General features: G+C 39.6%; 1 protein-coding gene across 4 annotated transcripts in view; it reads right to left on the minus strand.

Annotated features, from left to right (window-relative positions):
- cntnap2a (contactin associated protein 2a) overlaps positions 1-24,266 on the minus strand; it is a 528,260-nt gene that overhangs the window by 293,127 nt on the left and 210,867 nt on the right. For all 4 annotated transcript variants that reach the window (XM_070553228.1, XM_070553226.1, XM_070553227.1 and 1 more), the window contains exon 3: positions 22,404-22,597. In XM_070553228.1, coding sequence (XP_070409329.1) covers positions 22,404-22,597 — 194 coding nt within the window. The remainder of the gene's footprint in view (positions 1-22,403; positions 22,598-24,266) is intronic.

Consider the following 24,266-nt stretch of genomic DNA (forward strand, 5'->3'; position numbering starts at 1 on the left):
TTTTATTTTCTCTATTGTGTTCATCCTGCTACTCTGCACTTATCTCTGCTTGGCTGAATGAACAGCTCAATTCAAAGACATTACTATGCAGAGTGGGGCGAGAGAGGAGAAGGCAGGGGAGGGGAGAGAAGAAGGGAGGAGGAGGAGGAGGAGGAGGAGGAAAGTGCCTCAGATGCTAAACACCTTGCAAAAGTCTGACAAGTCAACCATGTAATTCCCCCAACACCGAAGTCAAATCATTAACCAGCAAACCATTGAGTAATTGGAATGTAGGTGTAACTGCATTTAGTTTGGACAGATTAGGGTGGGGTAAGAGTCTGTGGGTTTACATGTCTCTACTTTTTGTACATTTTGGGACAGCTTTGGCTGCTTACCACCAACCAGAGGGTTGCTGGTCTGTACCCAACTTTCATATGCATCTCCCAGGACCCCCTTATAAAGTGGAACCCACAAATACCAATAGAGAAGGGAGGAGTTATAGCAATTTATTTATTCAATCAATAACAGAGAGGTTTATACTTCATTTACATAACATGAGGAACTTGCTGTGATACGCTATGAAAATTATTGCACGATAATCCTCGTAGGGTATTTTGTAAGGTCCTCGGGCATGTAATAGGACAATAATTTTAGGTTTGTACCAGACTTCAAGGATATTTAGGGTTAGCCAGCATATGAATGGGCCCCATATGGATTAAATATGAGCAAACCGTATGGGTCCAAACCGGTTTTGCCCACATAGATTTTAACAGGCTCATGTTTGGGTCAAATCATGTGGGTCCCTCTGAAAAACCATGTAGGATTTATTAATATATCATTGCTCACCATCACCCCAGCGGAAAGGCGCCAACTCTGGGAACCGGTGATGGTTGTACCCTTTGTGCAGCAGTACCAGGACCAGAGTGAATATAATTCAATTCAATTCAATAATACTTTATTAATCCCAAGGTCAAGGTCAAGGTCAATTTTATTTATAGAGCGCATTTACAGCAGCAAAGCTACACCCAAAGCGCTGTACAAGGTAAAACTAATCAACAATAAAAACCTAAAATAAGATGAGCACACACCCGTCACAATCTATAATAAAAACTGTTAAATCTATTAAGATGCTCAAGTCAACCTGCATTAAAAGCCAAATAAAAAAAATCCCAGAGGGAAATTAGAGTTTCAGTACACAAATTTCTGAGATCAGACATACATACATACATACACACATAGGGTGTGTGTGGGGAGTATGAGTGGATGTCTAGAGTTCATTTTTGTAAGTCTTAGGTTGTATGTGTATGTGTGAGCATGAGGGAGGGAGTGTGTGACTGTGTTTGTGTACGGCTGTATATGTCAGGTGGGGTCTTGGACTCCTCCCCTCTCCTGGGACTTCTTGTGCTGCTACACGTCATCGCCTGCCCTCCCCCTGCCACATTTGGTGTGAGTGTGGTGCCTTGGTCTGCCTGAGTGTTCTCCTGTGTCAGGGGGGCTTAAGATTTTTGGCATCTGCCTGATTAATCCCGGTGGCTGCCTGGTGGGATCTGAGTCCCTGGGCTCGGTTGGGTCCCCGGCGGGTCTGGTCACCCCTGGGTCCGGGGTGGCTGGGTTCCGGGCTTGGCCGGCTTGGGGATGGGAAGCTGCAGGCGGGCCTGTGGGCTTGCCGCTGATATCTCCCGAGATTCTGCCGGCTGCTGGTTGTGGACCCCCGAGGCAATCCTCTGCGCCTCTCGAGAGGGGGATAGGGCTTTTCTGGTTTCAGTCTCCCTGGGGTTCCTGCACTCTGGGGCAGCTCCTGGATCTCTGGGACTTTGAGCTCCCTCCATCTCCTACGCATCTTTGGGGGGGGGGGGGGGGGGGGGGGGGGGATCTGTGGCCCCTCACATTCTCTATTGGGCGCTCCTATAGAGAAACCTTACATATACAAGCGCATGTACACACACAGGTGCTCACATGGTGCTCTCATACGTATGGACTTGGGCATTTTCAACACATGTCTTAAGGCTGTGGTTGGCACTGAATGCACTGTGATTGTTCAGTAAAACAATGTTGATTTCATAATTCCTCAGCAGGTTGACACACTGATAGCTTGGTCTTGTTGTATTGTTGTGTGTTGTTTTTATCTTTCTGCAGGTCTAGAAGCAGACTCTTGTTCATCGTTGACTATTTTTGTGGATGTCAACCACATCCAGAAGTTTTGGGATGCAATGGAATGGAATGCTCAAATCATGGTTGTGAAGCCAACAAAACTGAAGCGACTGCGTCAGTTTGGAGATCTTAGAGTTTTGCGGTGCAAATGCTGATCAAGGAGTCTAAACATTCAAAATCAAAAACAAATCCTTTGACAAACTTCCAAAACGTTTTTACTTTGTTTTATGCAAGTTATAAAGAGAGTAGCAGGGTCTTGTGTGAAAGGGCCCTAATCTAGAACTGACGTCATAGAAACAAAGGCAGCAAAGTGCCAGAGGCAGATTTTATTCTGTATATGGGAGAATTATAAATGCAAAGATCCCTCAGTGAATTTGTGTCATATAGATTTAACCAAAAATTAGATATTCTATGCAAGAATAAACGTGCTCCAATAAAAATAACAATCAGTTGTAAATATATATAGAAAACTTGTTATGAAAAAACCAAACAACTTTCATGAGATCGCTGGAGAACGAGGGAAATCTGAACTTGGAAAACAAAAATAACGAGGGAATCTCAGAGTGGGTCAGTGTCACTGCTGGTTGTCGTGGAACGCCGCGGCTGCTGTCATTCAACAGAGAACAAGACAATCACTTTCCTACAGCTGGTCAACAAGGACCCCAGTGGTCTGCTCCGTCTCACACACACAGACATCACTCATCATGTCAACAAGACACACACGCGCGCGCGCGCGCACACACACACACACACACACACACACACACACACACACACACACACACACACACACACACACACACACACACACACACACACACACACACACTTTTACATCCATTATTTGAATGCTCAACCGCGATTCCTCATTTCAACTCGCTACTCGTTTAATTATTCTCCCTGGCTGAGCGTCTTTCATTTCCGGGATGTGCTTCAGTCCTTTCTGTCCGAGAGTCTTTGTGTGTGTTGTTAAGCGTCTGCCAGCGTATGAGTAGGTTTTTTTTATGTGTGTGTCTGTTTTGATGGCCAGGGACAGGCCAGTGGACAGATCCCCAGATACCAAGCAACAACAAGTGAAAGCTATTTTCTGGCACTTGCTTGTTGCCGCTGGACCCTTTGTTAAGACTAGCTCAGACTCGGGGCCCATTTGTGTGTGTTTTCACAGACGAGGCAGGGGAAATCAGTTTGGCCTGGTGTGTTCTTTTGTTTTATTCTGACAAGTGAACGGGACAAAACAGAAGGGCCATAGAGAAGTGTGTTTCTGCAAAAGCCTATGAGTGACTTCTATGTTTGTGTGGCTTCATGTCCTTACTGTGCCAACAAAACAGGGAAAACTGCAGTAATAATTCATTTTAACCAGCTTATTTTGAGGAATTTCACTTATGCGTGATATATATATATATATATATATATATATATATATATATATATATATATATACGCTCAAGTTTTTGAAACCTGAGGAAAACCACAAGATTAGCCATTAGCCAATTGTAATTGGAGTTGGTGTTCGTCTCCATATAGGATGACTTTTAACATCTTTTGTACGTTCTTGCTGTGTTTGTCTTCTAATTCCATTTTTGGTCCATTTTTATACACAGATAAGGTTTTTCTTTACCTTGCTGACGGTTTCGTTTGCGGCTGCAAAAATCTTCAGAGCTGACGCTGATGGATAAAGGAAGCTACAGAGATAAGGAGACGTGGATGTGGGACCATGAACAGAGACAATGGAGTTTACTCATTGGATCGCGCATGGGACTGCATCATCGGAGAGGGGAGAGCGGGCAGCAAAGGGCGACAACGTCCTCTGCTGCCCGCGGATAAACGGAGTAGGAAGTGATGCCACCATCAGCGTCAGCGCTGAAGATGCTTGCAGCTGCAAACGAAACGTCAGCAAGGTAAAGAGAAACCTTTTCTGTGTTTGAAAAAGAACCAAAAATGGAAATAGGATGACTTTTGCTTTCAATTCACCAGGAAATACACCAGTTTGAAATTACCTATAGTAGTTATACATTAAGGGATTTACCCCATATTCTATTATAAGTTTTATTAGCTCCTAAACTTAGTAACTGTAAAGCTGTCCCAACTCCTCTTTTCCTAAATGACCGTAACCATCTGTTAATTTAGTTTAGATATCACCAGCAGTGTCCAGTCCTGGTACTCAACAGGGACACTATCCTGCATGTTTTAGCTCAGTGGTTCCCACAATGTTCAGCTTTAAAGCCACAAAAGTAAAGCTGTGCTTTTCTTAAAAACTAATGAATATTTCATGTACCACTTTAGGGCCTCATCTCCATCGTTGGGAATCGGTGTTTCTTTTCTCCAACAGACTTGATTTGAATCTATGGGTAACTGACAGACTTCTACAGAACCTGGGGACCCATACTCTACTAAAAACCTTGACTTGATCTGGTACACTAGGGTTGGAATTAGGGCTGCTCAATTAATCGAATTTTAATCACGATTACGATCTGAGTTTTGAACGATTATAAAAAACAAAACAAGCCGATTATTTGCTCCTCCCGCTTGCGCTGCCCTGAGTTGCAAATGAAGCGCTCCTCCACAGTGTTGCCAACTTAGCGACTTTGACGCTATTTCTAGCAGCTTTTCAGACCCCCTTCTTGACTTTTTAATCCTAAAAGTAGCTAGCGAACATCTCAGAAACATCTCTGGTAACCCTTAGCTACTTTCTGGATAACGGTCGTCGACATTTCCTGCAGGTTAGCTAAACACTCCGCCTGAGCTCCGGACCGTTCTTCACGACATTAGGAAAGGGAATGATGTAGTGATGTGTCGGTCGCTAAAGACAGCTCTCGGAGCCGGCTCCTTGTTGGAGTAACCAGAGTGAGTGACACACACACCGCACCTGCGGACTCCTGAGCAGCTAAAAACAGCTAAATGTGCGCGTGCAGCGCGCTAAACACACGTGCAGCTTGCCCGATTGCTGTGAGACCGGGTTGGGGGGTGGGGGGTGCAGCTGTGGTTGGGACAATTATTACATTAACTGATGGACTTGTAAATAAATAGTTTATAAATAAGGTAGAAATAAGTTCCTCACGCTGATAACTAATAACTAACCTCTCTGAGGACACGGTGCTCCTACAGCACCTTGACACGACTCAATAAATGTTATGCAACATTTTGTGAACATCAATTTATTTGCATTTATTTGTTATAAATGCCACTGTATAATTCTTGCTGTCAGTATTTGCAAGATATTGGTATTTGGTTCTGTACTGGTTAGACTTAAATGAGTTAAACCAAGGTCTATAGCCCTTGGGTCATAGACTATGAGCTATAAGTATATTGGTCTTTTTATACTGGGAATCAGGAGTTATTTTAGTGATCATCTTGTTTCTTATTTTTGTCCTAATTGTGCCCTGAGCAGTTTTATGACTGAATAAAAACAAATAAAATCATCATAAATTGAAAAATCGTCCTAAATAATCGTGATCTCAATTTCAGTCACAAAAATCGTGATTATTATTTTTGCCATAATCGAGCAGCCCTAGTTGGAATGATATAATCCTGGTTTGGTTCTTACCTTTGTTTTAATATCACAGTTCGGTGCATTTTTGGTACGATGTGAAAACTAAGTGAGGAAAAAAAAGGTTGCATTTGTGTATTTGGGTATAGCTTTATAAAAGTATAAAAAGTGGAAGAGATAACATGTGTGGGCAAGGAACTGCATGGGCGACCAGGGGCGGATTAAGAACTGAAGAACATCCGGGGCTTAACACACGCACACACGCACGCGCGCGAACACACGCACGTGCACACACACGTGACACGCACTAATCAACATCATATTTGTCTTGTACCACATAATTTTTAATCTGAAGCTACAAATTAAGCATTTTCAGGGCAGAATATTGTTCCTGTTAGTGGTTAGTGTGAGATGATGGTAAATATTCCCTTTCTTTCTCCGACAACTTTACCTGATAGTAAGCTAACTTTAGGCAAACCAGCAGCACAACAAATATTTTCAAATGACTCACAAACCTGAGTCAGCACCAGTCTCATCAAAGCTGGGGTTCTGTCGTGGTACTTTTTGTCTAAAAAACGTCCTTATGTCCATCTTCACTCATGTGTTTCAGACAGAGTGTAGAAGAAGTCGACTGCTGAAGGACTTCTTCTTCAGTGGTGGAGGCTCAGGCAGGCTGTATACAAACTACTGCCAGCTGCTCCCTCTCTGTTGGACTTTGGTACTGCATGTTACTTCCGCGATTTAGATCCGGGGCTTTCTATGAAACATCCGGGGCTTCAGCCCAAGTAGCCGGGCCTAACGCCGCCCCTGTGGGCGACGTGTTGGCACATGCGTCGTGCGAGCGTTCTTCTTTGGATTTTTGTGCTCTGGCTTCATGACTGCCAATCAGGAGGTGTCAATCACTTGCCGTAACCCCCTGTATTATACACGAAGCACAACACAAAACCACAGACTGTCGCAAAAAGTGGCAAAATCATCTCAAAAGCATACACGCTGTGTATTCCTGTCTTTAGACCATCAAATTTTACTCTTTCGGCCCTTCTGGTCAACGAAGGACCTGATGTCTGGTTCCAACACCAGCCAACGTGGACCAGGTAAGTCGGGTCTTTTGAAAGCGGCACCCCCTTAGTTTGGACACAGCCGCTGCTGTTTCAGGTTAACATGTGCAGTACAGGTCAACACCCACGTGGGAACTCCATACACGTTTGTGCTGAACAAAAAGGACTAGTCTATGCACCATTACCCCTTTCGTATGCACTAATCTATCTTTCGCAGCTAGATGACACCCGTTCCCTTTCAGTTTGGCTAAAGCTCTCAAGCCACAGCTAGCAGGACAAATCAGACTAACTCTTCAGGAAAAAATGTATAGTGATTGAAAACAACACTCTATAGATGCAAAGTGTGACCAGCACATTGCCTATAATTGGAGATGCCCAGACATATTGATGCCCACTTAAGTACATATATCGGCCTGCTTCCACATTTATCAGGCTTTTTTTTAATGTCAATTTCTGTCATTTATTGTGTGTGCTTGTAGTGCGCTAGTCTTCGCACGCTCCCTCTCTTGCTGACACAACGACTGACATCAGCTCCTCTTCTCCCGGCGTGCACTGAATCAAAACAATCATGTGGGAGAGAAAGGGCTACTGGCGTATATTGTTGCCAGCTAAAAGGCTTTGCTGCCCAATTTAGACACTTTTTGGACTTATTTTCCAAGAAAGCACCAAGTGAGAAATTTCACTCCTCTGTACTGGCTCTCCCTGTTGCAGTTAAACAATGTAGGCAACAACATCTCAGGAAGCTGGCTTCAGAGCAGAGATGGAGCAGCTGACTTGATGAGGGGCAGAGAGGAGGAGGAGAAGTATGGAAGGTGACACACAGGTGACGGAGAGTGAGAACTGAGCCATGAGGAGTATTTTCTATGGAAAGCACTGGAATGGGAGCACTTGTATCTATTGTTTTTACTTATGCAACCTGTAGAACTCAACACTGTGTCGAGCACGTTACTCATAATTTCCTCTACAATAGCATTGCCTAATTAACCAAATACCTGTAAGGCAATGAAATATCAGCTTTATTAACGGTTTTATCTCAATGACAGTAGCTATTGGAATGATTTTGTTTGCTATTGGTGAGCTCACTGCTTGTTAATGTTTAAAATTCATATCCGTGTGCTTTTTTTTTAAGACTTTTACTTTCGGTTTTGTGTGTTTCTGCACATTAAAATGAACCTTTCTAACATTCTTTAGGTGCCAGTAAGTTATTGCATTCCTTTGTGCCCATTATAGCTCGTGTTAGCACAGCCTCTCATTAACTTTGCTCAAAAATGGGTGACCAAAGCCTTGGTGGTGGCAGGAAATGGATTCTTTTCTTTGCGTTATGAGAGAAAAATGAAGGACTATTTGAGAACATTTCATACTAATGCTTTCTTCCTCTACCGCCCTTTCAGAATCAATAATTAGAGCAAAGCCATCGCAAGAATAGACAGGAAAAAAAGAATGTGCAAGACCAAAAGTCAGGAAACCTTTCAGCTTTGCACCCTCATTAGTATAGCCCTTATAAATTCACACATACATGCACAAGGAGGGAAATAATGGAATTTTAAGAGCTTGTTACTCAGGGTGTGAACATTTGTCACCTTCTCTCCTCTCAGCTCACAAGGGACTAACAGCGATGCAGTGAAATCTCCATTCCTAGCTCTGCTCATGGCCACAGACACTGTTCAAAATGCTTTATGGTTCTGCTTCTGAAGCTAATATGTCAAAAGAAAATATTAACGTTTTGTGCACTGCTTATGGATGCTCAATATCTGCATTTTTCTGGATATCCAACATACCAATACACCAGTATAGTCTTTATTTCCACACCAGTGTAAACTAATTCCAATACGATATTTTATTTTAAGGCCACCATTGACCAATAATAATGGCAGGCTGATCATTTCGGACATCCCTAGTGCTGTTGGAATAAAAACAAGGACATTTCAATAGACTTCCAGTTTCATGCTTTTAACTTTGCACATATGTGAAGTTCACATGATAAAACATATCAAAGGACTAAAGGAAATAGCAGAAAGGAAACGTTCCTAATCTACTAAGAGGAATGTAAAAAAAAAAGGCATAAAAATGGTCGTCATGTCTTCTCTTTGTTATAATTAGTCAAAGTATTTCAGACTTTAATGCTGCATGAATTCATCCTAAAAGAAAAGAAAGAAAACAATATTTGATATAGCACCTCTCAAGATAATAATCACAAGCACTTCACAACAAATAAACATTTAAATATGTTTATTTATATCTTATTGAATAAGCTAGGTAATATTATCAAGGATGCAAAAATGATTTTTACTTTCAAAAAACTAATTAAAAATGAAATACTGGAATCATATACGTGCAAATCAATTATATAAAAATAAATAAATAAATAAATAAATAAAGCTATAGAAGATGTGTGTAGGTATATTCATGTGTGTATGTATAAATACGTATGTATGTTTGTTTATGTGTATATGTAGTGAATACGTGTGTATGTCTATATGTATATGTATATGCATAGATGAAGTATGTGCGACCATATGGGCATGCGATGCACTTTAATGTATATATAATGAATAGGTATATGTGCAAAAATCCTTTAGCTTTTTGAATTATTATTACTATGAATTTTTTCTTCCTTTTTTACAAATTCAACTTAACCCTTTGATGCATGAATTATGAAATCTTCAACCATGATTTTTTTAAACATTTTTTTCATTCGTCTTTGGGTGTGAATGAAACAAATGTCAACAAATATTTTTTGTAAAATTTTATAATTTACAAATAATTTATTACATGCCCACCTCAGTGGACAGCGTACATTCTGAGCATGAAATATGTTGGCTTGGCTTACTGAAGTCCAAATGGAGGGGCTCACATGCAACAAAGTCTTCAACAGCTGTGCTTAATAGCAAAAACAAATAAATAACTATTTTGAGTACCTGTCCACTGTAGTGACCATTATGCATCAAAGGGTTAAGTTAGCCAACCAGTCAAGCAATTACTATAGGCTAATTCATAATTATTGTTATTTCAGTGTAAAAATGTCATTTTAGTTAAAAAGGGGCAGATAACATAAGTTTTCTTCTTTCTGTTCCCTTTTCATTTTCTTGGTTTGAGAAACCTCATTTTATTTGTTAGTATTGTTTTTTTTCTATTTTAATAATAAATAAAATAAATAATTAAAAAATATATATTTAGAAAATATAGATTAAAAAATATAGTTCAAATGAGGAAAAAACATGATGAAAAAAAGTGTAAGGAGAGGGAAAGAGAAACAAATAGTAAAGAGGGAAATCAGCAAAATCCAGGATACGAGGAACTGGTAGAAAGAGCAGAGAGTGGTAATGAAGGTCGGGTGAGTTTTCAGCTGCTTTAAAGGAGACCACTGAGTCCACTGATCTCAGGCTCGGGGGAGAGAGCTCCAGAGTCTGGGGGCCACAGAAGTAAATGATCTGTCACCTTTGGTCTCCAGCAGCAGCTGACTGGACAGCAGCACTGAACTCAGGTAACACTGGCTACTAGAATTGATCTTTTATGCAATTCTGGATCAACTGGATTTCTGAACAGAACTAATAAATAATGCAGCCATCAAACCCATTTAATAAACTAGATTCCAAGTCCATTTATTCATCCACCCGCCAACACATACTTTTTCTGTTCTGATTCAAATTGCCTCAAGGGGAGCTACCTTCATCTATGCCATGAAATTTCAGTAGCAAACGTTTATGGTAACAATCCCAATGTTTACCCCTACTGGGGAAACCCTTTATAGTGAAAAAACAAACAAACATGTTTTGTTTAACAAAACTGCCAATGGGGTGGCGGTGGCAGAAGAGCTAAGACCCAGAGAACCCCTGCAGTAGATCAAATAATTGGGCACCTCTGGTCTAATTAATAATGCTTGTACTTCAGCCAGTGGCAGTCAGGGTCACAAGTCTTTACTAGTGTTATTTGTAGGCTGGAAGCTGAAAAGTTTGAGAATTTCAGATTTGATGCCCCGAAGTGCCTGCAGTAGCATGGACAAGGGAAATGATAGATTCAGCACATGGTTCCAGCTTGATCCAGTGGAAGGATCTGTGAATCTGCTGCCTGTAATAATACATGTGATGCCTAATTAGAGCCTGCATGGCTATATGCATGTTGCATGGACGTGGGTGGTGCAGAATGACAAAATCTTTGTATAAAAGAGGGTGAGCTTTGGCAGAGGAATGAAGTGACCAGCCTGGGTTTTAGGTTTAATTTAAAAATATCTTTAATCTATCCAATAAAACATTTTAATTCTCAATCCTGAAAGATAGAAATAAAAATTGAACAAACTTTTACTAATTTACTTTTGTGTGGAAAACCAATCATTTTAAAGCTGATGTGGTATTTGCTTGGCTCCAAGCATGAGAGGGAATAATCGTGCCCATGTTGCTTCAGGTAATAACAGATTAATTAGTGATGCTAAAAGTTGAAGGGTATGCAACTTAACTTTGCAAACAGCATGACTTAATTATTCTGTTCTTGTTTTCAGTTAGTTGCTTTACCTCATCTTGCACCCACATAATCTTCACATCAATTTATTTCTGAGTTGACATTAAATACTTGAGCTAATTTAGTCTTAAATACCACTTTATCCTTACTTTATGAAGATGTTATGATTGCTGGTTGTAATAGGGCATTAAAAATTGATTAGACTGATGATAACTGCTGCTTTGCCAATTGTTTCCTAATTAGATCAAATATTTTTCACATCCAACACTGCTGCAAGGAGGTATAAGAAGATTAACTTATATATTAGCTATGAAATTTCTTATAGATTGGCCTCTGTCGCTAATTAATATAGGGATCTGGAAATATGAGTATTTTTTATTACGTTGCTTTTGATTAAAATCCAGATTTCAGAATAGTTTTTTGTATCTTCTTCTTCCCAACACATCAAATCTTATGTAGAAACTATTTAACTTGAGCACTAAGCTTCATTCTTGTCTCCACAGCACACATTTTAATTCGTTGCTTTGAGCTGCCATTTGCTTTAATAGTTTTTTTTTTATTTTTTTGTAGAAATCTTTGATTATTCCACTTGATCTTCCAATGAATTTTAAGCTCCTCTTAATAACAACATGTGCCAAAAGCAATAAATATTAAAGTATAAGCCACTAAATGACTTCTTTTGATCAAAGACTCAGAGGATGTTAAAGTTGTAAAGACAGAGCTTGGTAATGTTATTTTGTTTTCTTTTGCTGTATAAAATACTCCCAAAACTTAAAGGGGACACATTATTCAAAACTCACCTTTTGCATCTTTTTGTGCTGCCGGGTGGGTCTCTGCTGCCTTTAGAAATACTCCAAACGTGAATAAAATCCCTCCATTTGTTTTCCGTCAGTTTTCGATTTTAGTAATTATGTGCTTAAAACAAGCCGTTTCAAAAAGTCTCCATTTGTGATGTCACATGTTGGATAAAGCTGCTGCTGGAAGAGCAGTGACTCAACGTAGAAACCTCTCCCAGAGCTTCTAAGCTTATGGCAGTCTGAGCATTCGGTTTGGCCAACAACTGACATTTTATTTAAGCGACTCATTCTGGAAGGTAATGGAAATGTTAATAAAACTACTCCATTGGCTACCGCTAGTTGCACGCATCCAATTCAAATTCAAATTCAAACAGTGCTCCGTCCCCCTCTCCTTGTTTAATTCCCTTTATGGTTCATTATGCTGCCTCACTGCCACCTAGGACTGACTGATTAGTTATTTGGTGTTAGCCTCAAGAGCAATCTGCTGTCTTCATTATCACTTATAAGTTGCCTTGGACAAAAGTGTCTGCTAAATACATAAACATAAAAATAAACAAACATAAAACTGCTGAAATTTCATATTTTGAGAAGGATTTTTGCGCAAACAACTTCATGAACCTGACCCAAAATATAGTAGTTTTGTGGTCTGTTACGACTGGTGATGGTATGGGTGAAGGGCGTCGTAAAATAAAAGGCGCGGGGTCAGGATTTTTAAAAGCAAACGTTTTTATAACAAATAAATGACCAAACTCATGCAAAGTTACTAGGCCAGTTAAATACAAGAACTAAAGGTGACCTCCTAAATAGGGAAAAACAAGGACTTGAGGGAACACGCAAGCTGGAGCTCAGCTCCACTAATATACTAAACCAATAAGTCAAAGTAAACCCACAAATTCAGCTATTCCCCTTTTTGGGTTAAAATAGAAAGTAAACTGATTAAGTCCAAACCAACTAAGGGCGAGCACAGGGCTGTTAAGGTAATGGAAACAAAACAGTAATAATTACTAAATCAAAGCGCTTTTGAGCCAATACACCAAAAGCAATACTTATGCTCCACTGAGCACACACAACCAACAGGTTAACTTAACCGCTACAAAGGCTCCACTGAGCAAACACAGGAAGTAGGTTCAAACTAACCTATTTCCTACCTCTATTGAGCACACTCTCCAAAAGTTCCACAGAACTCAGAGTAAAACCAAACTCAATGAAATTACATAGGTTCAAAACTAAATGTGTCTGGATTTCATCCACTCTCTAGGTATTCCCCACTCTTTCTGCCTCTTGATTCTTCTGGGCGCGCCCTTTTAAAAACTCAGAAGCTGATTAGGGATTGAGCGCAGCTGGAAGGTGGGAAGGAGGAGCAGGAGCGGAGGAGGGGCTGCCCCTCTCTGCAGGGAAGTGGAGCAGGAACAGGAGCAGGTCGAAACCGGTGATCATAACATGGTCAAAATGTGTTTCCTTTAAAGGGGCTGTATGTAGGGGTTATTGTATATAGGCAGGTTGGGGTGTCTAATGTGCCATATAAAAAAGCTTGTCATCCCTGACCAGCTTTCCTTTGCAAATCAGTCTTTTTGTGTTGGCCATAGAGAAATAGTTAAATCTGAGAAAAGCTATGAAAATGCATCGTTGGATTTTTATTTACCAACACGCTTCATCGTATCTTCTGTATAAATGTTGTTCGTGGAAATGCTCCACATAACTGTGTACCAACCACCGAACGACCAAGCTACTGCTAATGTTCCAGTTCAAACATGCTATGAAGATGTTTAGTTGGCTACACTGAGTATGATCTACATGGTTGCGCAACGTTTGTAGCTTCATGAGTTTCTTGCTTCTGGCAGTACCATAGAGCCACTGGGGTAAAACAACCAATCAGCAAATAGCCTGTTTAACAATTATGTCCTGACTGACCAGGCGGGGAAAACCACCCATCCATTGTAGGGCTTTGTCATGTGGAGCCATTCATCAGGGCTCCTGGGCCACTTTGAACCTCGACAAAATGTAAAATGCGACGTAAGGCATGTTTCCATCGTCGTAACTTCAGGGGAATTTCTCGAAAGGGGAAATCGACTTGGTCCTCTTAGCTGTTGGGTCAAGCAACTTTTCTAATTGTACTAATGCTGGTTGTTTTGGACAACGTCTGCTGATATCATTTCCTATTGAGTCACAACCAATCAGCATTATGGGCCATTCCCATCTGTACCGGGTCGGCCCGGGCCGGGTAGCGTAGGTTGTTTACATATCTGGGTGGCCTGGTATTTTTCCGGGCCAACCAAGGCCCTCTTCTCGAGGGGGTCTGCTTCAGGCCGACCAGGGCCACCACACCCACTGCTGACAGCAAATTCACACCTTCCATTAAAGCAAGCCTCTGATTGGTGGGTAGAATCAGCCCACATGGGCTTTAGACAAGCATGTGTGGAATCAACTGGGCCAGGCTGGGGCCGACCGGGGCTACCCGGCCCGGGCCGACCCGGTACAGATGGGAATGGCCCATTAGTTTAACAAAAGTTCCAATCCACAACTCTACCAGGACATTTTGAGTACCTGCCCTTGTTCAGGGAGTTAATAACGTAACATGAACCGTTTGGCTGGCTTGGTGAAGACACATGCATGCCAAGAAAGTTCCAGTAAAATTACCCTGAAGTTCTGGTAGTAGAAACAGGCCTATTGACGCTCAAAGAAAAGTTTGTTAAACAAAAACACGTTCTAGAAGCCCTATAAGTTAGGCTGCAAATCAGAGATATAGATTTGATTTGCTAAAGGGTCATTCGTTTATACCTCAGTAGTTACCATCAGTTTCGTCCAATGAAATTTCAAGCAAATCTTTACATCAACACACACAATCAAATTGAATCAATCTCTGTTTGTGGGAACTGCTTGTCCTAATACCATGTCTCATTAGTTTTCCTAAATCTAGGTTTGATTATATCAGTCCCTTTGGTTTCGCTGCTCAGCGGCATTGACATAAGAATTTGCGAAATAATTATCAGAGGTATGCAGAGAGCGAGAAAGGGAGAAGGCAGTCAGTCCACCGGTGTTTGAATCCAGGTGCTTGACTGATCAGTACATGCTCTGCAGATTGTGAAACTGAATTAGTTTTCACCACTGAGACACAGAGACTTCACCATCCATTTACCTGACAAACCACAGTCTAGCAGCTCTGCCCTCTCGAGAACACACACACAAATGTGTTTGCTCTTATACAAAGGGCACAGTTGCAAGCCGGCAATAAGACTTCCACGCAGGGTTGCACAGGCATATTTGATCATTAGGTTCAGTTGATATACAGCATATAGCACAATGGGAGGAGCCGAGCCCATTAGAGAGTTTGGTGTGTTACCTCCATGTTGCCACTTCACACTCACCATATCCTTTAATAAAACTCACCACCAGTTGTATCTAACTGAAGTAGTAATGCACAAAGTGACTGATGAATCACATTATACTGTGATAATATGATAACATACTGGATTTCCCCAGTAAAATAACTGACATGGCTAGGTAATTATTCTGATACCATCTTTTAAACACGTCTTCATGCGTCATTTCCAACAACACTTACGTTAATCAGTTAAATATACCGTTGGATGCAAAGATTTATTTGTAATGTCCACAAATGGTCAGTTTTCACCAACAGATTGGCCTATGGGTCATCGATCATCTACAGACTTAATTCCGTCCTATGAGGTGGATTTTATGTTCTATCTGCCAACAAGCCACAAGATCCTGCACTGCTTGTTGACATCCTGTTCTTTCCAAGGTCCCTCACAGAGCACCCTTTTATCCAAGACTCCTTGCTTCACAGAAGAAAGAAGATTTAAAATTAAATATGAACTTCTAAAATGTATAAGCTAGATCAGTGGTTCCCAACCTTTTTCCCCAGGGACCCCTTTTTTTACCAGTAATTTTTTTGACAACCCCCTCCCATTCTCTCTTCCAGTACAAACAGTATTAAGAAATGATAAAATTATTCAAGCACATTTTAATATGCTTTGATTCAATAGATAACAGTAGTAGTAGGCTCCAGTACAGAACAAAGTCATTAACAAAACCAAACAGAGCATAATGTGCTTGACAGTTTGTATTACTTTTCTGAACACATTGTTTCTTGTAAACACTGATAAATCAATCATTCCTTTCAATAAACATTTGACACATAAAAAATACACTGAGCAAAATGTACTTAAATGTGTATAATACTGTTTATACTAGATTATTTACTGTAAAGGCTGTGATTAATCAACCAGTCCTATCTTTAATGAACTTTTGACACTTTAAAATAAAACAGTGAGCTGAGCAAAATGTTCTTAAAAGTGTGTTACTTTTTCTGTACTAACTATTTCCTGTCTTAATATCAGTGAACTTTTCACCCATGAAAAAAAGTGAGCAAAATGTAGGCTATAAACAAGTAATAAATGAAGTTTTAACCCCTTAAAGTGGAGAGGTCCTGGCGACCCACTGAGAGGCTTTGGCGCCCCCTTGTGGGGGACGGGACCCCCAGGTTAGGAACCACTGAGCTAGATAATCATTAAATAAACATTTGTTTATTGCTACTTATACTATTTATAAAATAATGAAATGTTTCATTAATCTGTGCTCAATGATATATGTTTCAGTATGTTTACTTGACAAGGTCATAACCATTTGCACTCAAACAAGAACAAAGTGTGGTAAAGTTAAGCCCATGACACATAAATAGCCTTTACCCCAGATCGGAGCCTCCGGTATCAAAGAAGGCGTGTTTCTGAGATTCTTGGTAATAATCCTCAAACTTTTCAACCTCTGGTTGGCTACACAATCATAACATGAGGACATTAAAACCAGATTACTCGGGTTTTCCCTGAGTTCTAGAGAAAACTCCAGACCGGCCACCTGGAGCAACAACTCTTTAACCACCAAAGCTTTTGACACGTCGTCAAAGCCTTTTGTGCGCTGCGAAGCTAAAATAGTTCCTGCAGAACAAGCTGATTTGTTCAACTCCTTAAGAGTTATTCCCGAGAAACAAACTAGTTCCAACTGTTGTTACCTGGAGAAGACTCTGGACTGACCTGGTCATACTGCAGTCAATCTAAGGACTTCGGTACCCGGGGTCTCCGACCTCCCCTGACATCTTGGGTCCAAAAGGGCATCTCCACTTGGGTACGTAGAACACAGTGAGATAGGGTCTGATGTGGTTTTGATAATAATCAACCTCATGGCTTAAAAGCAAACCAAATTCTTTTGCACCCAGAACTCAGCTCTCCTAGGTATGTTAGTTCTGACTATCTAGTTCCATCCATCACAGTAAATGCTTAGTGAACTTGTCATGTTTTAATTGTTTTTAAAATAAATTCTTACTTTTATAAACCTGACTGTTTTCTGAATCAAAACGAAGTGTGTACAATCCCCTAATAAATAAAGAATCCTAGAATCTTCTGATTAAAACACAATAAAGACCAGGCAGGGTGCTATTCTATATTTAGAAAGAGTATCACAGCTTATTGGTCATAAGTAGAGGTAATATATTTATTGAGCTCTTAAAGCACTCAATTTACCAAACCCTATATATTCACACTTAGTATTTGCCAGTATATTTTTACTTTATGGGCTTAGAAACTCGACATTGAAAACTTTATTTAAAAAAAACTCTCCGTGATCCATTTACTCTTTAAATAATTGATGTAACATGACCAAGAGCAAAGATCACATACACAACATAAGCGCTGCTCTATCCCTGTGCTCATTTATTTTATAGTGACTGCTGAAGAGTTACATCAAAGCTGGTCCAAATCTGCCCCTTGCCCCAAACATGCCCTTCAGAGTGCATTTGTGATGAGAGTACCAACAATATTCAAACACAGTTCTTTATATTTTTAACCTGATTAACTTTCTTAGTTTCACATCATGTCTACAATCCTTAAATATTCATCACAAACACATTTTGACATCTCTCCTATCCTGACCTCCAATGTTCATCGACACCAGTCCTAATGGACCATATTAAATGGGAAAAATTACTTAAAGCAGTCTGATATTTGCCAGGTGGGAAAAGGTGAAAGCAAGCTGTGCAGCCTGTGAAAGGCAGCGTCTGATGAACATCATAGGAGAAGCAGCTGTAGGGACATTTTTATGCAGGTCTGTGAGCACAAAGAACGATTATCTAAACAGAATTTCTTTGCAGCACATTTTGAGCCAAGTACACTCTGCAAAATAAAGTAACAGCCTCAATATCATGTGTTAGATAAGCGAGTTAGTCACAAGTGTTGTTTCTTTCTTACTTATTTTGTTCCAGTGAAAAAGTAGTGTTTTATATTTTATGATAATTATTTATTTAATAAAAAACAGCTCATTTTTAGACAGGATCAATCTATGCTCAGTAAATGCCACAGGATTTTATGATTGCTGTAAATAAACCTCTATTGAAGAAACCTCTTGACCCAGATGATCTAATAAATTAGACCAATATCTAATCTCCCATTCTTGTCTAAAGTCCTTGAGAAAATAGTTGCTAATCAAATATGTGAGCATCTAAATACTAATGATGTCAGGTTTTAGAGCTTATTATCACACTCAAAGAGCATTAGTGAAAGATTCAGATATGCTCATGGCCTCAGCCAATGATTTTATGTCTGTTGTAGTCTTGTTAGATCTCAGTGGTGTTTATGACAGTCCATCACAATATTCTCTTAGAAAGGCTCAAACATGTTGTAGGGATCAAAGGAACAGCGCTATCCATCTGACAGACTTACATGTAAATGAGGAATCTTCTGCCCACTCTGGGGTTACATTTGGTGTACCACAGGGTTCAGTGCTCGGACCATTTAGTTTAAAATTTTCTAAGTTTATTTGTACAATTTTTACTTATTGGTAAACATCACCAGACAGCATGGGATAAACTTCCACTGTTCTGCCAACGATACTCAATTATATTTATCAATAAACCCCGATGAACCTAACCAGTTAGATTACAGGCTCGTCTTGAAGACATAAAAAAATCTGGATTAGACTAAACTTTCTGCTGTTGAATCCAAACAAGACTGAATTTGTAATCTTTGGACCAGAACCTCTGAAAAAGAAAATACTGAACAGCCTTATGCTGGAATCAGGGATAAACATCCTGTGGAGGAGTGAAGCAAAAAATCTGCATTTATTGCTTTAAGATTGAATTGCTGTGATTTTTTTACTAATTAGAAATTCACAGGATGTATTTAAAAGTCTTCAGCTAATCCAAAATGCTGCAGCTAGAGTTCTGATGAAAATTAAAGAGAGATTTCATCTCCTGCTTTAGCTTCACTACGGTGATTCCCTGTTAAATTCAGAATAGACAGAATTGTGACTGATTGGAGGCACATTTTTGTTGAACAGAAATTTCTTTTTTCTTTAGTAAAAACAGCATAACTAAGATCTTTACCAATCTTCCTTCAGAGTAAATAGTTTAGTTATTGACATCCTTGCATTGATGAAAACCTGTCCTCTCAGTTTGGTACGGAAAGAGTTAAGTCATCAGAGAAAAGCAACAGCAGGCCGTGATTGGTGGCAAAAGGTTCCTGAAAAGAACCTCCATGCATACAAGTGAAGGACAGGTGGTTTTCTCTCTGGGGATGGCTGCGGGAGCCTCATTCAGTGGTGAATGGGATTGGGCCGAACGTGATTGAATGGGCTCAAGTGGAGCCTGATGGTGGCAATGTGTGTGTGGGAGAAACATTAGGCTGGTTTATGCGCTCCACCAGTCGCTTTGATCAATAGCACTGATTGCTCCAATATTATCATCTCTCACACACAGAGACACACTTCACAGAAAAAAGTTTATAGTTGTGTAGAGGGCGATCTTAATCACCATCTCACTTTAGTGAGAGCAGATGTGTGCCAGTGTGTGTGTGTGTGTGTGTGTGTGTGTGTGTGTGTGTGGTTGATTGCTGATATCTTCAAACTGAGACCAGAAACGGAGACAAGATCAACTTTTTTCTTCTTACCACATGGATTATGGATGGGATATGGCCAGCTTGAAATGATTGGCTCTCTGTATGTTTACATAAGCTTTATTGTTGCACACTAGCAATAAATTAAAAAGCAATATATGTGTCATGCATCTAGGCAAAATAGGGGAGGAAGAAGAGTCAGCCGTGGTTGCAAAAGCTCCAGAGAGATTAATGTGGTTTAGAGTTTTAGCAGAAATATTAGAATCAATGAATCAGGGTTAATGGCAGAGGGAAAACACTTCAGAATGAATAATAACCACCAAGCAATTATGATGGAGCAAACAGAGAGAAAAGGTAAATTTATTGTAAACAGTTGAGGATTCAAACGTGTCACTGCAACCTGTTCTCAGACACCCGTGGTCATACTCTGGTGGATTTCTGTATCAAACATTGTATGAGCTCAGTTGTATGTAACACAAAAGTATTCAAAATTCCATAAATAAATAAGACATTATGAAATAAATATCTACTTGAAGAAATACTAGACAATTATGCAATCTGACAATGAAATGACAGAATGTTATGTAAAATCTAAGCTCAATATTATGAATATTTTTCATTCTTCTTTTAAAATGTCTTTATTAATATAAATTATTTTTCAAAAGTAATTTTTAATAATAATCCAAATTAATATTGAGCCATTTTTATTTAATTCATTCATTTTTTATTACGTCTTTTTAACAACGACAGCTTTCATTTCATGTTAGTTTTTCCCATGGCAGATTTATTTCATAAGACTTTACAGCAGAATATCTAAAAAATACTTTATATTAATAAAGACATTTTAAAAGAAGAATGAAAAATATTTCATAATATTGAGCTTAGATTTTACATAACATTCTGTTATTTCATAATTTCATTGTCAGATGACAAGATTGTCTAGTATTTCTTCATGTTTATTTCATAATGTCTTATTTATTGATTGATTTTTGAATACTTTTGAGTTCCATGCAGTTGTGGTGGTAAAAATGAGCATGAATTAGAATATATATTAATGGATATACTGTATATAAAATGTTTTGAACAGGATTGCAAGCCTTCTCTTGGAAAAGCAAAGTCAACAAAACTGATCATGACAAAAAAAAAATTGGTTTTCATGCCTGGATATGTGCAAAATATACTGAATTTGGAAAAAGAAACCCACTGCACCAAAAAGATGAAAAATAGTGAAAAATGGTTGCCATGTCCTATAGAAGACACATTAAATAAAATACACTCATTCTGTATTTCAAATGGATTTGGACCAAGTTCAGTTTTGTGAAAAATATCCATTTTAGCACAGGAAACTTAAAACTTCTGGGTAACAATTTCTGCACAGAGGAACAAGGTGAAAAACCTTTTTGTAAAATTGTCATGAAAATGGTGAAAATCAGCTTATAGAGGCTAATTGCCCTGTGTTTTGAAGACGATTTACACTGTACTGTTACTTTGGAGATTCGAAGTTTGTTCCCCCTCTGAGCCAGAAATCAATATATTCTCCTGTTTTCGGCAGATTAGGTTTAGGGTATTGAAAAGATGATGGTTTAGGTAGGGAAATCATTCAGGCTGCCCTGAATACAGCCTATATTATAACACCCACCACAAAAAGAGCAATCTCCTTTTCTTGCTTACTGACTGTTGAGACCTTGTTTCTCTCAAAATGAGATACAGACACAAAGAAAAAGGAGATATCCGAACAGATCCAGTGATTCCAGTTAACAGACCTAGCTAACAATGTTTATTGGATTTTCTTATAAAATCAACAATGGTCACATACAATTGCTGGATCTGTGTGGAGTTTGCATGTCCTCTCTGTGAGTATGTTTTCTCTGCGTGCTCTGGTGTCCTCCCATCGGCCATAATCATGCATGTCAAACTGATTGAAGACTGAATTGCCACTAGGTGTGAGTGCGTATGGGCCTGCTTGTCCGTCTCTTATGTGTTCCTTTGATGGACAAGCGACCTGATCAGGGTGTCCCCCGCCTCTCGCCCCATGACTGCTGGAGATAAACACCAGCTCCCCATGACTCTAGTGAGAATTAAGTGATTCAAATTATGCATGAATGAATGAACTGAATGATTCAGTAAGGTTCAGATACATATGGGACTAGAAGATGTGACACTTTTTTAACTTGGTGCACAAACCAGAACAGACACATTCATGCCCTTTCAGCTAATTTGTAAGCACAATGGTCTTCCACTATACAGCACAATCTCTGAATCTACTATATATGTAGCAAGGATTGTCAGGTTCCACATTCAAATGCACAAAAGCAGTGCTTTAAACATGCTTTAAATAGCAATGTTTACAAATAAGAAGAAATGGGATATTTGTAAACTATGGTAAATGCTATGCAATCTTTTGATTTGAAATTTTGATAAGCTGATAACATGTGGGGGCTTGTCCAGGATCTGAATGTGGGGCCATTTGTACTCTAACAAGTGTCATATGGATGGATGCAGTTAAAATATCTTCATCCCAGAGAACTTTGGTCACCATGTTGCCATAACTTGCATCCATAAATTATGATTTACTCACCCAAATGTTTCCATCTTGGTTGTACGGCTTCCAATTCCTTCCTGTATCACTATAAAGGAGACGGTACTGCGTCGTCCAGTCAGAACTGCTGTAGCGACCTTGAGTTGCTATGGCGCTGACCTGCTTTCGGGAACCGAGGTCCACTTGCAGCCACTGGTAGTGGTCACTGTCCAAAGGTGACCATCCACCAGCTCCTGCAGGGTCAGTAACATTTTATAATGAGAGGCACATCAAAAGTTAATTTGCTCAAAATATTATTTTACAGTACAATAGCTTCCCCCCCAGGTTAAATAAATAAATACTGGCAAAGAGGAAATGAGGACAGATGCTCTTTAGGTCACACAAGCTCTCCAGTCCAGGACAACAAAGGCACAGCAAGGTACTGCTATAATGATGCTTTACAAAGAGAATACATAGTCCTAAAGGCATGGTCTGTCCTACTGTCGATGGTCAGTGTCCAGAAATGTATTTGCTGTAAAATCGTTGTAGTCACAACAGAGGCAAACTCAGCGAACTTTTAACATTACAGCCAGAATGCATTTTGACTTTATTACTATAGATTACTTGTTTTGCCTAATAAACATAAGGTGAGTAATTCATGGTTGTAAGACTGTTATACTGAGTTCTGATTAAGTCTATTTTTAATAAAAATGGAATACAATAAACAAACATTTTTTATATTATATTCAATAACAAATGACATTTTAGAAATCGTCTCTGAATATTTTTACTTCCTCGGTTCATTTTTGGAAAGTTTCAATTATATTTTGACATTTTTCTGAGCTAAAGGTTGTGATCTCAGAGCATAGATGTGCTGAAGTAACAAATAAAGTTATACCAAGGGAAAAACATTGTTTTGAAGTGAAGGAGCATCTCTGAAAACATGAAAGAATAATCCTGCTGTGACATTTTCCAGTGGCGACTGCTGGGAAAGATTTAGGCTGATTTTGTTTCCTAATCCACTCTGCAGGAGTCTGTATACCTGCGATAGCTTTATAGTGACAGCAAGACAAACTCTTGTGTGTCGCCTAGAACTCGCACAATTCACAACTCCTGTTGTCTCCCTGAGGTGAATCCTGACTCTGCCAGAGCTTACAGGTTAACTGAGCTTCAGGGTAAATGGTGCTGAAACAAAAGAAAATAAGCAATCGCAAGACAGAAGGGAGAATGAAAGGGTGGGAAAGGAGTCCAGTGACCCAGATTCCACGTGTCAATTCAAAAATGAGAGTGCATGTTAGCTACAAGCAGCGCAGTCAAGCTGTGGAATCCACAAAGCTCCCCAAAACTGATTCAGGGTTAAAAAAACAAAAACAACTCACACACTGGACACTTAAGAGCAAAACGTACAGAAACTAGCTGAGTGGGGGACAGCAACATGATTATCAGCAGGCACTGAGGTGGGAGGACTGGGAACTGGTCATGTTCACAGCTGCTCACTCTTTTTAAAAGATGTTTGGTGGCAAACTGAACAAGTGGAGAATGAGAAGTTTTATACCTAAAAAGATAAATAAAAACATTATTTGGAAACGATGTTAAGAACTTGGCCGTGGAGGTAATACACTTTAACTCCTTCAATGCCAATGACGACTATGGCCGTCGTTTGCATTTGTTTTACTGTGTGGGCATCGGAACGAGCCCCTGTACCGCGAGAACAAGCAACTCAGCTCTAAAGCCGATCTTCATCCGCATACGTCACGTGATCAGGAAGCAGAAAATCAATGTGTTAGAGATTGTTTTGGGCCGCTGCTGTAAAAAAAGTGAGGCGCAAACCGGAAAAGCTTCTGCCGATCACAATTCAGCAACGGATTATGAAAGAACGGATAACGCTCGAAACGCGCGGATTCTTCCTGATGTAAGAGGTGA

This window comes from Nothobranchius furzeri, chromosome 7 (genome assembly GCF_043380555.1).
Source record: "Nothobranchius furzeri strain GRZ-AD chromosome 7, NfurGRZ-RIMD1, whole genome shotgun sequence".
NCBI lineage: Eukaryota > Metazoa > Chordata > Actinopteri > Cyprinodontiformes > Nothobranchiidae > Nothobranchius > Nothobranchius furzeri.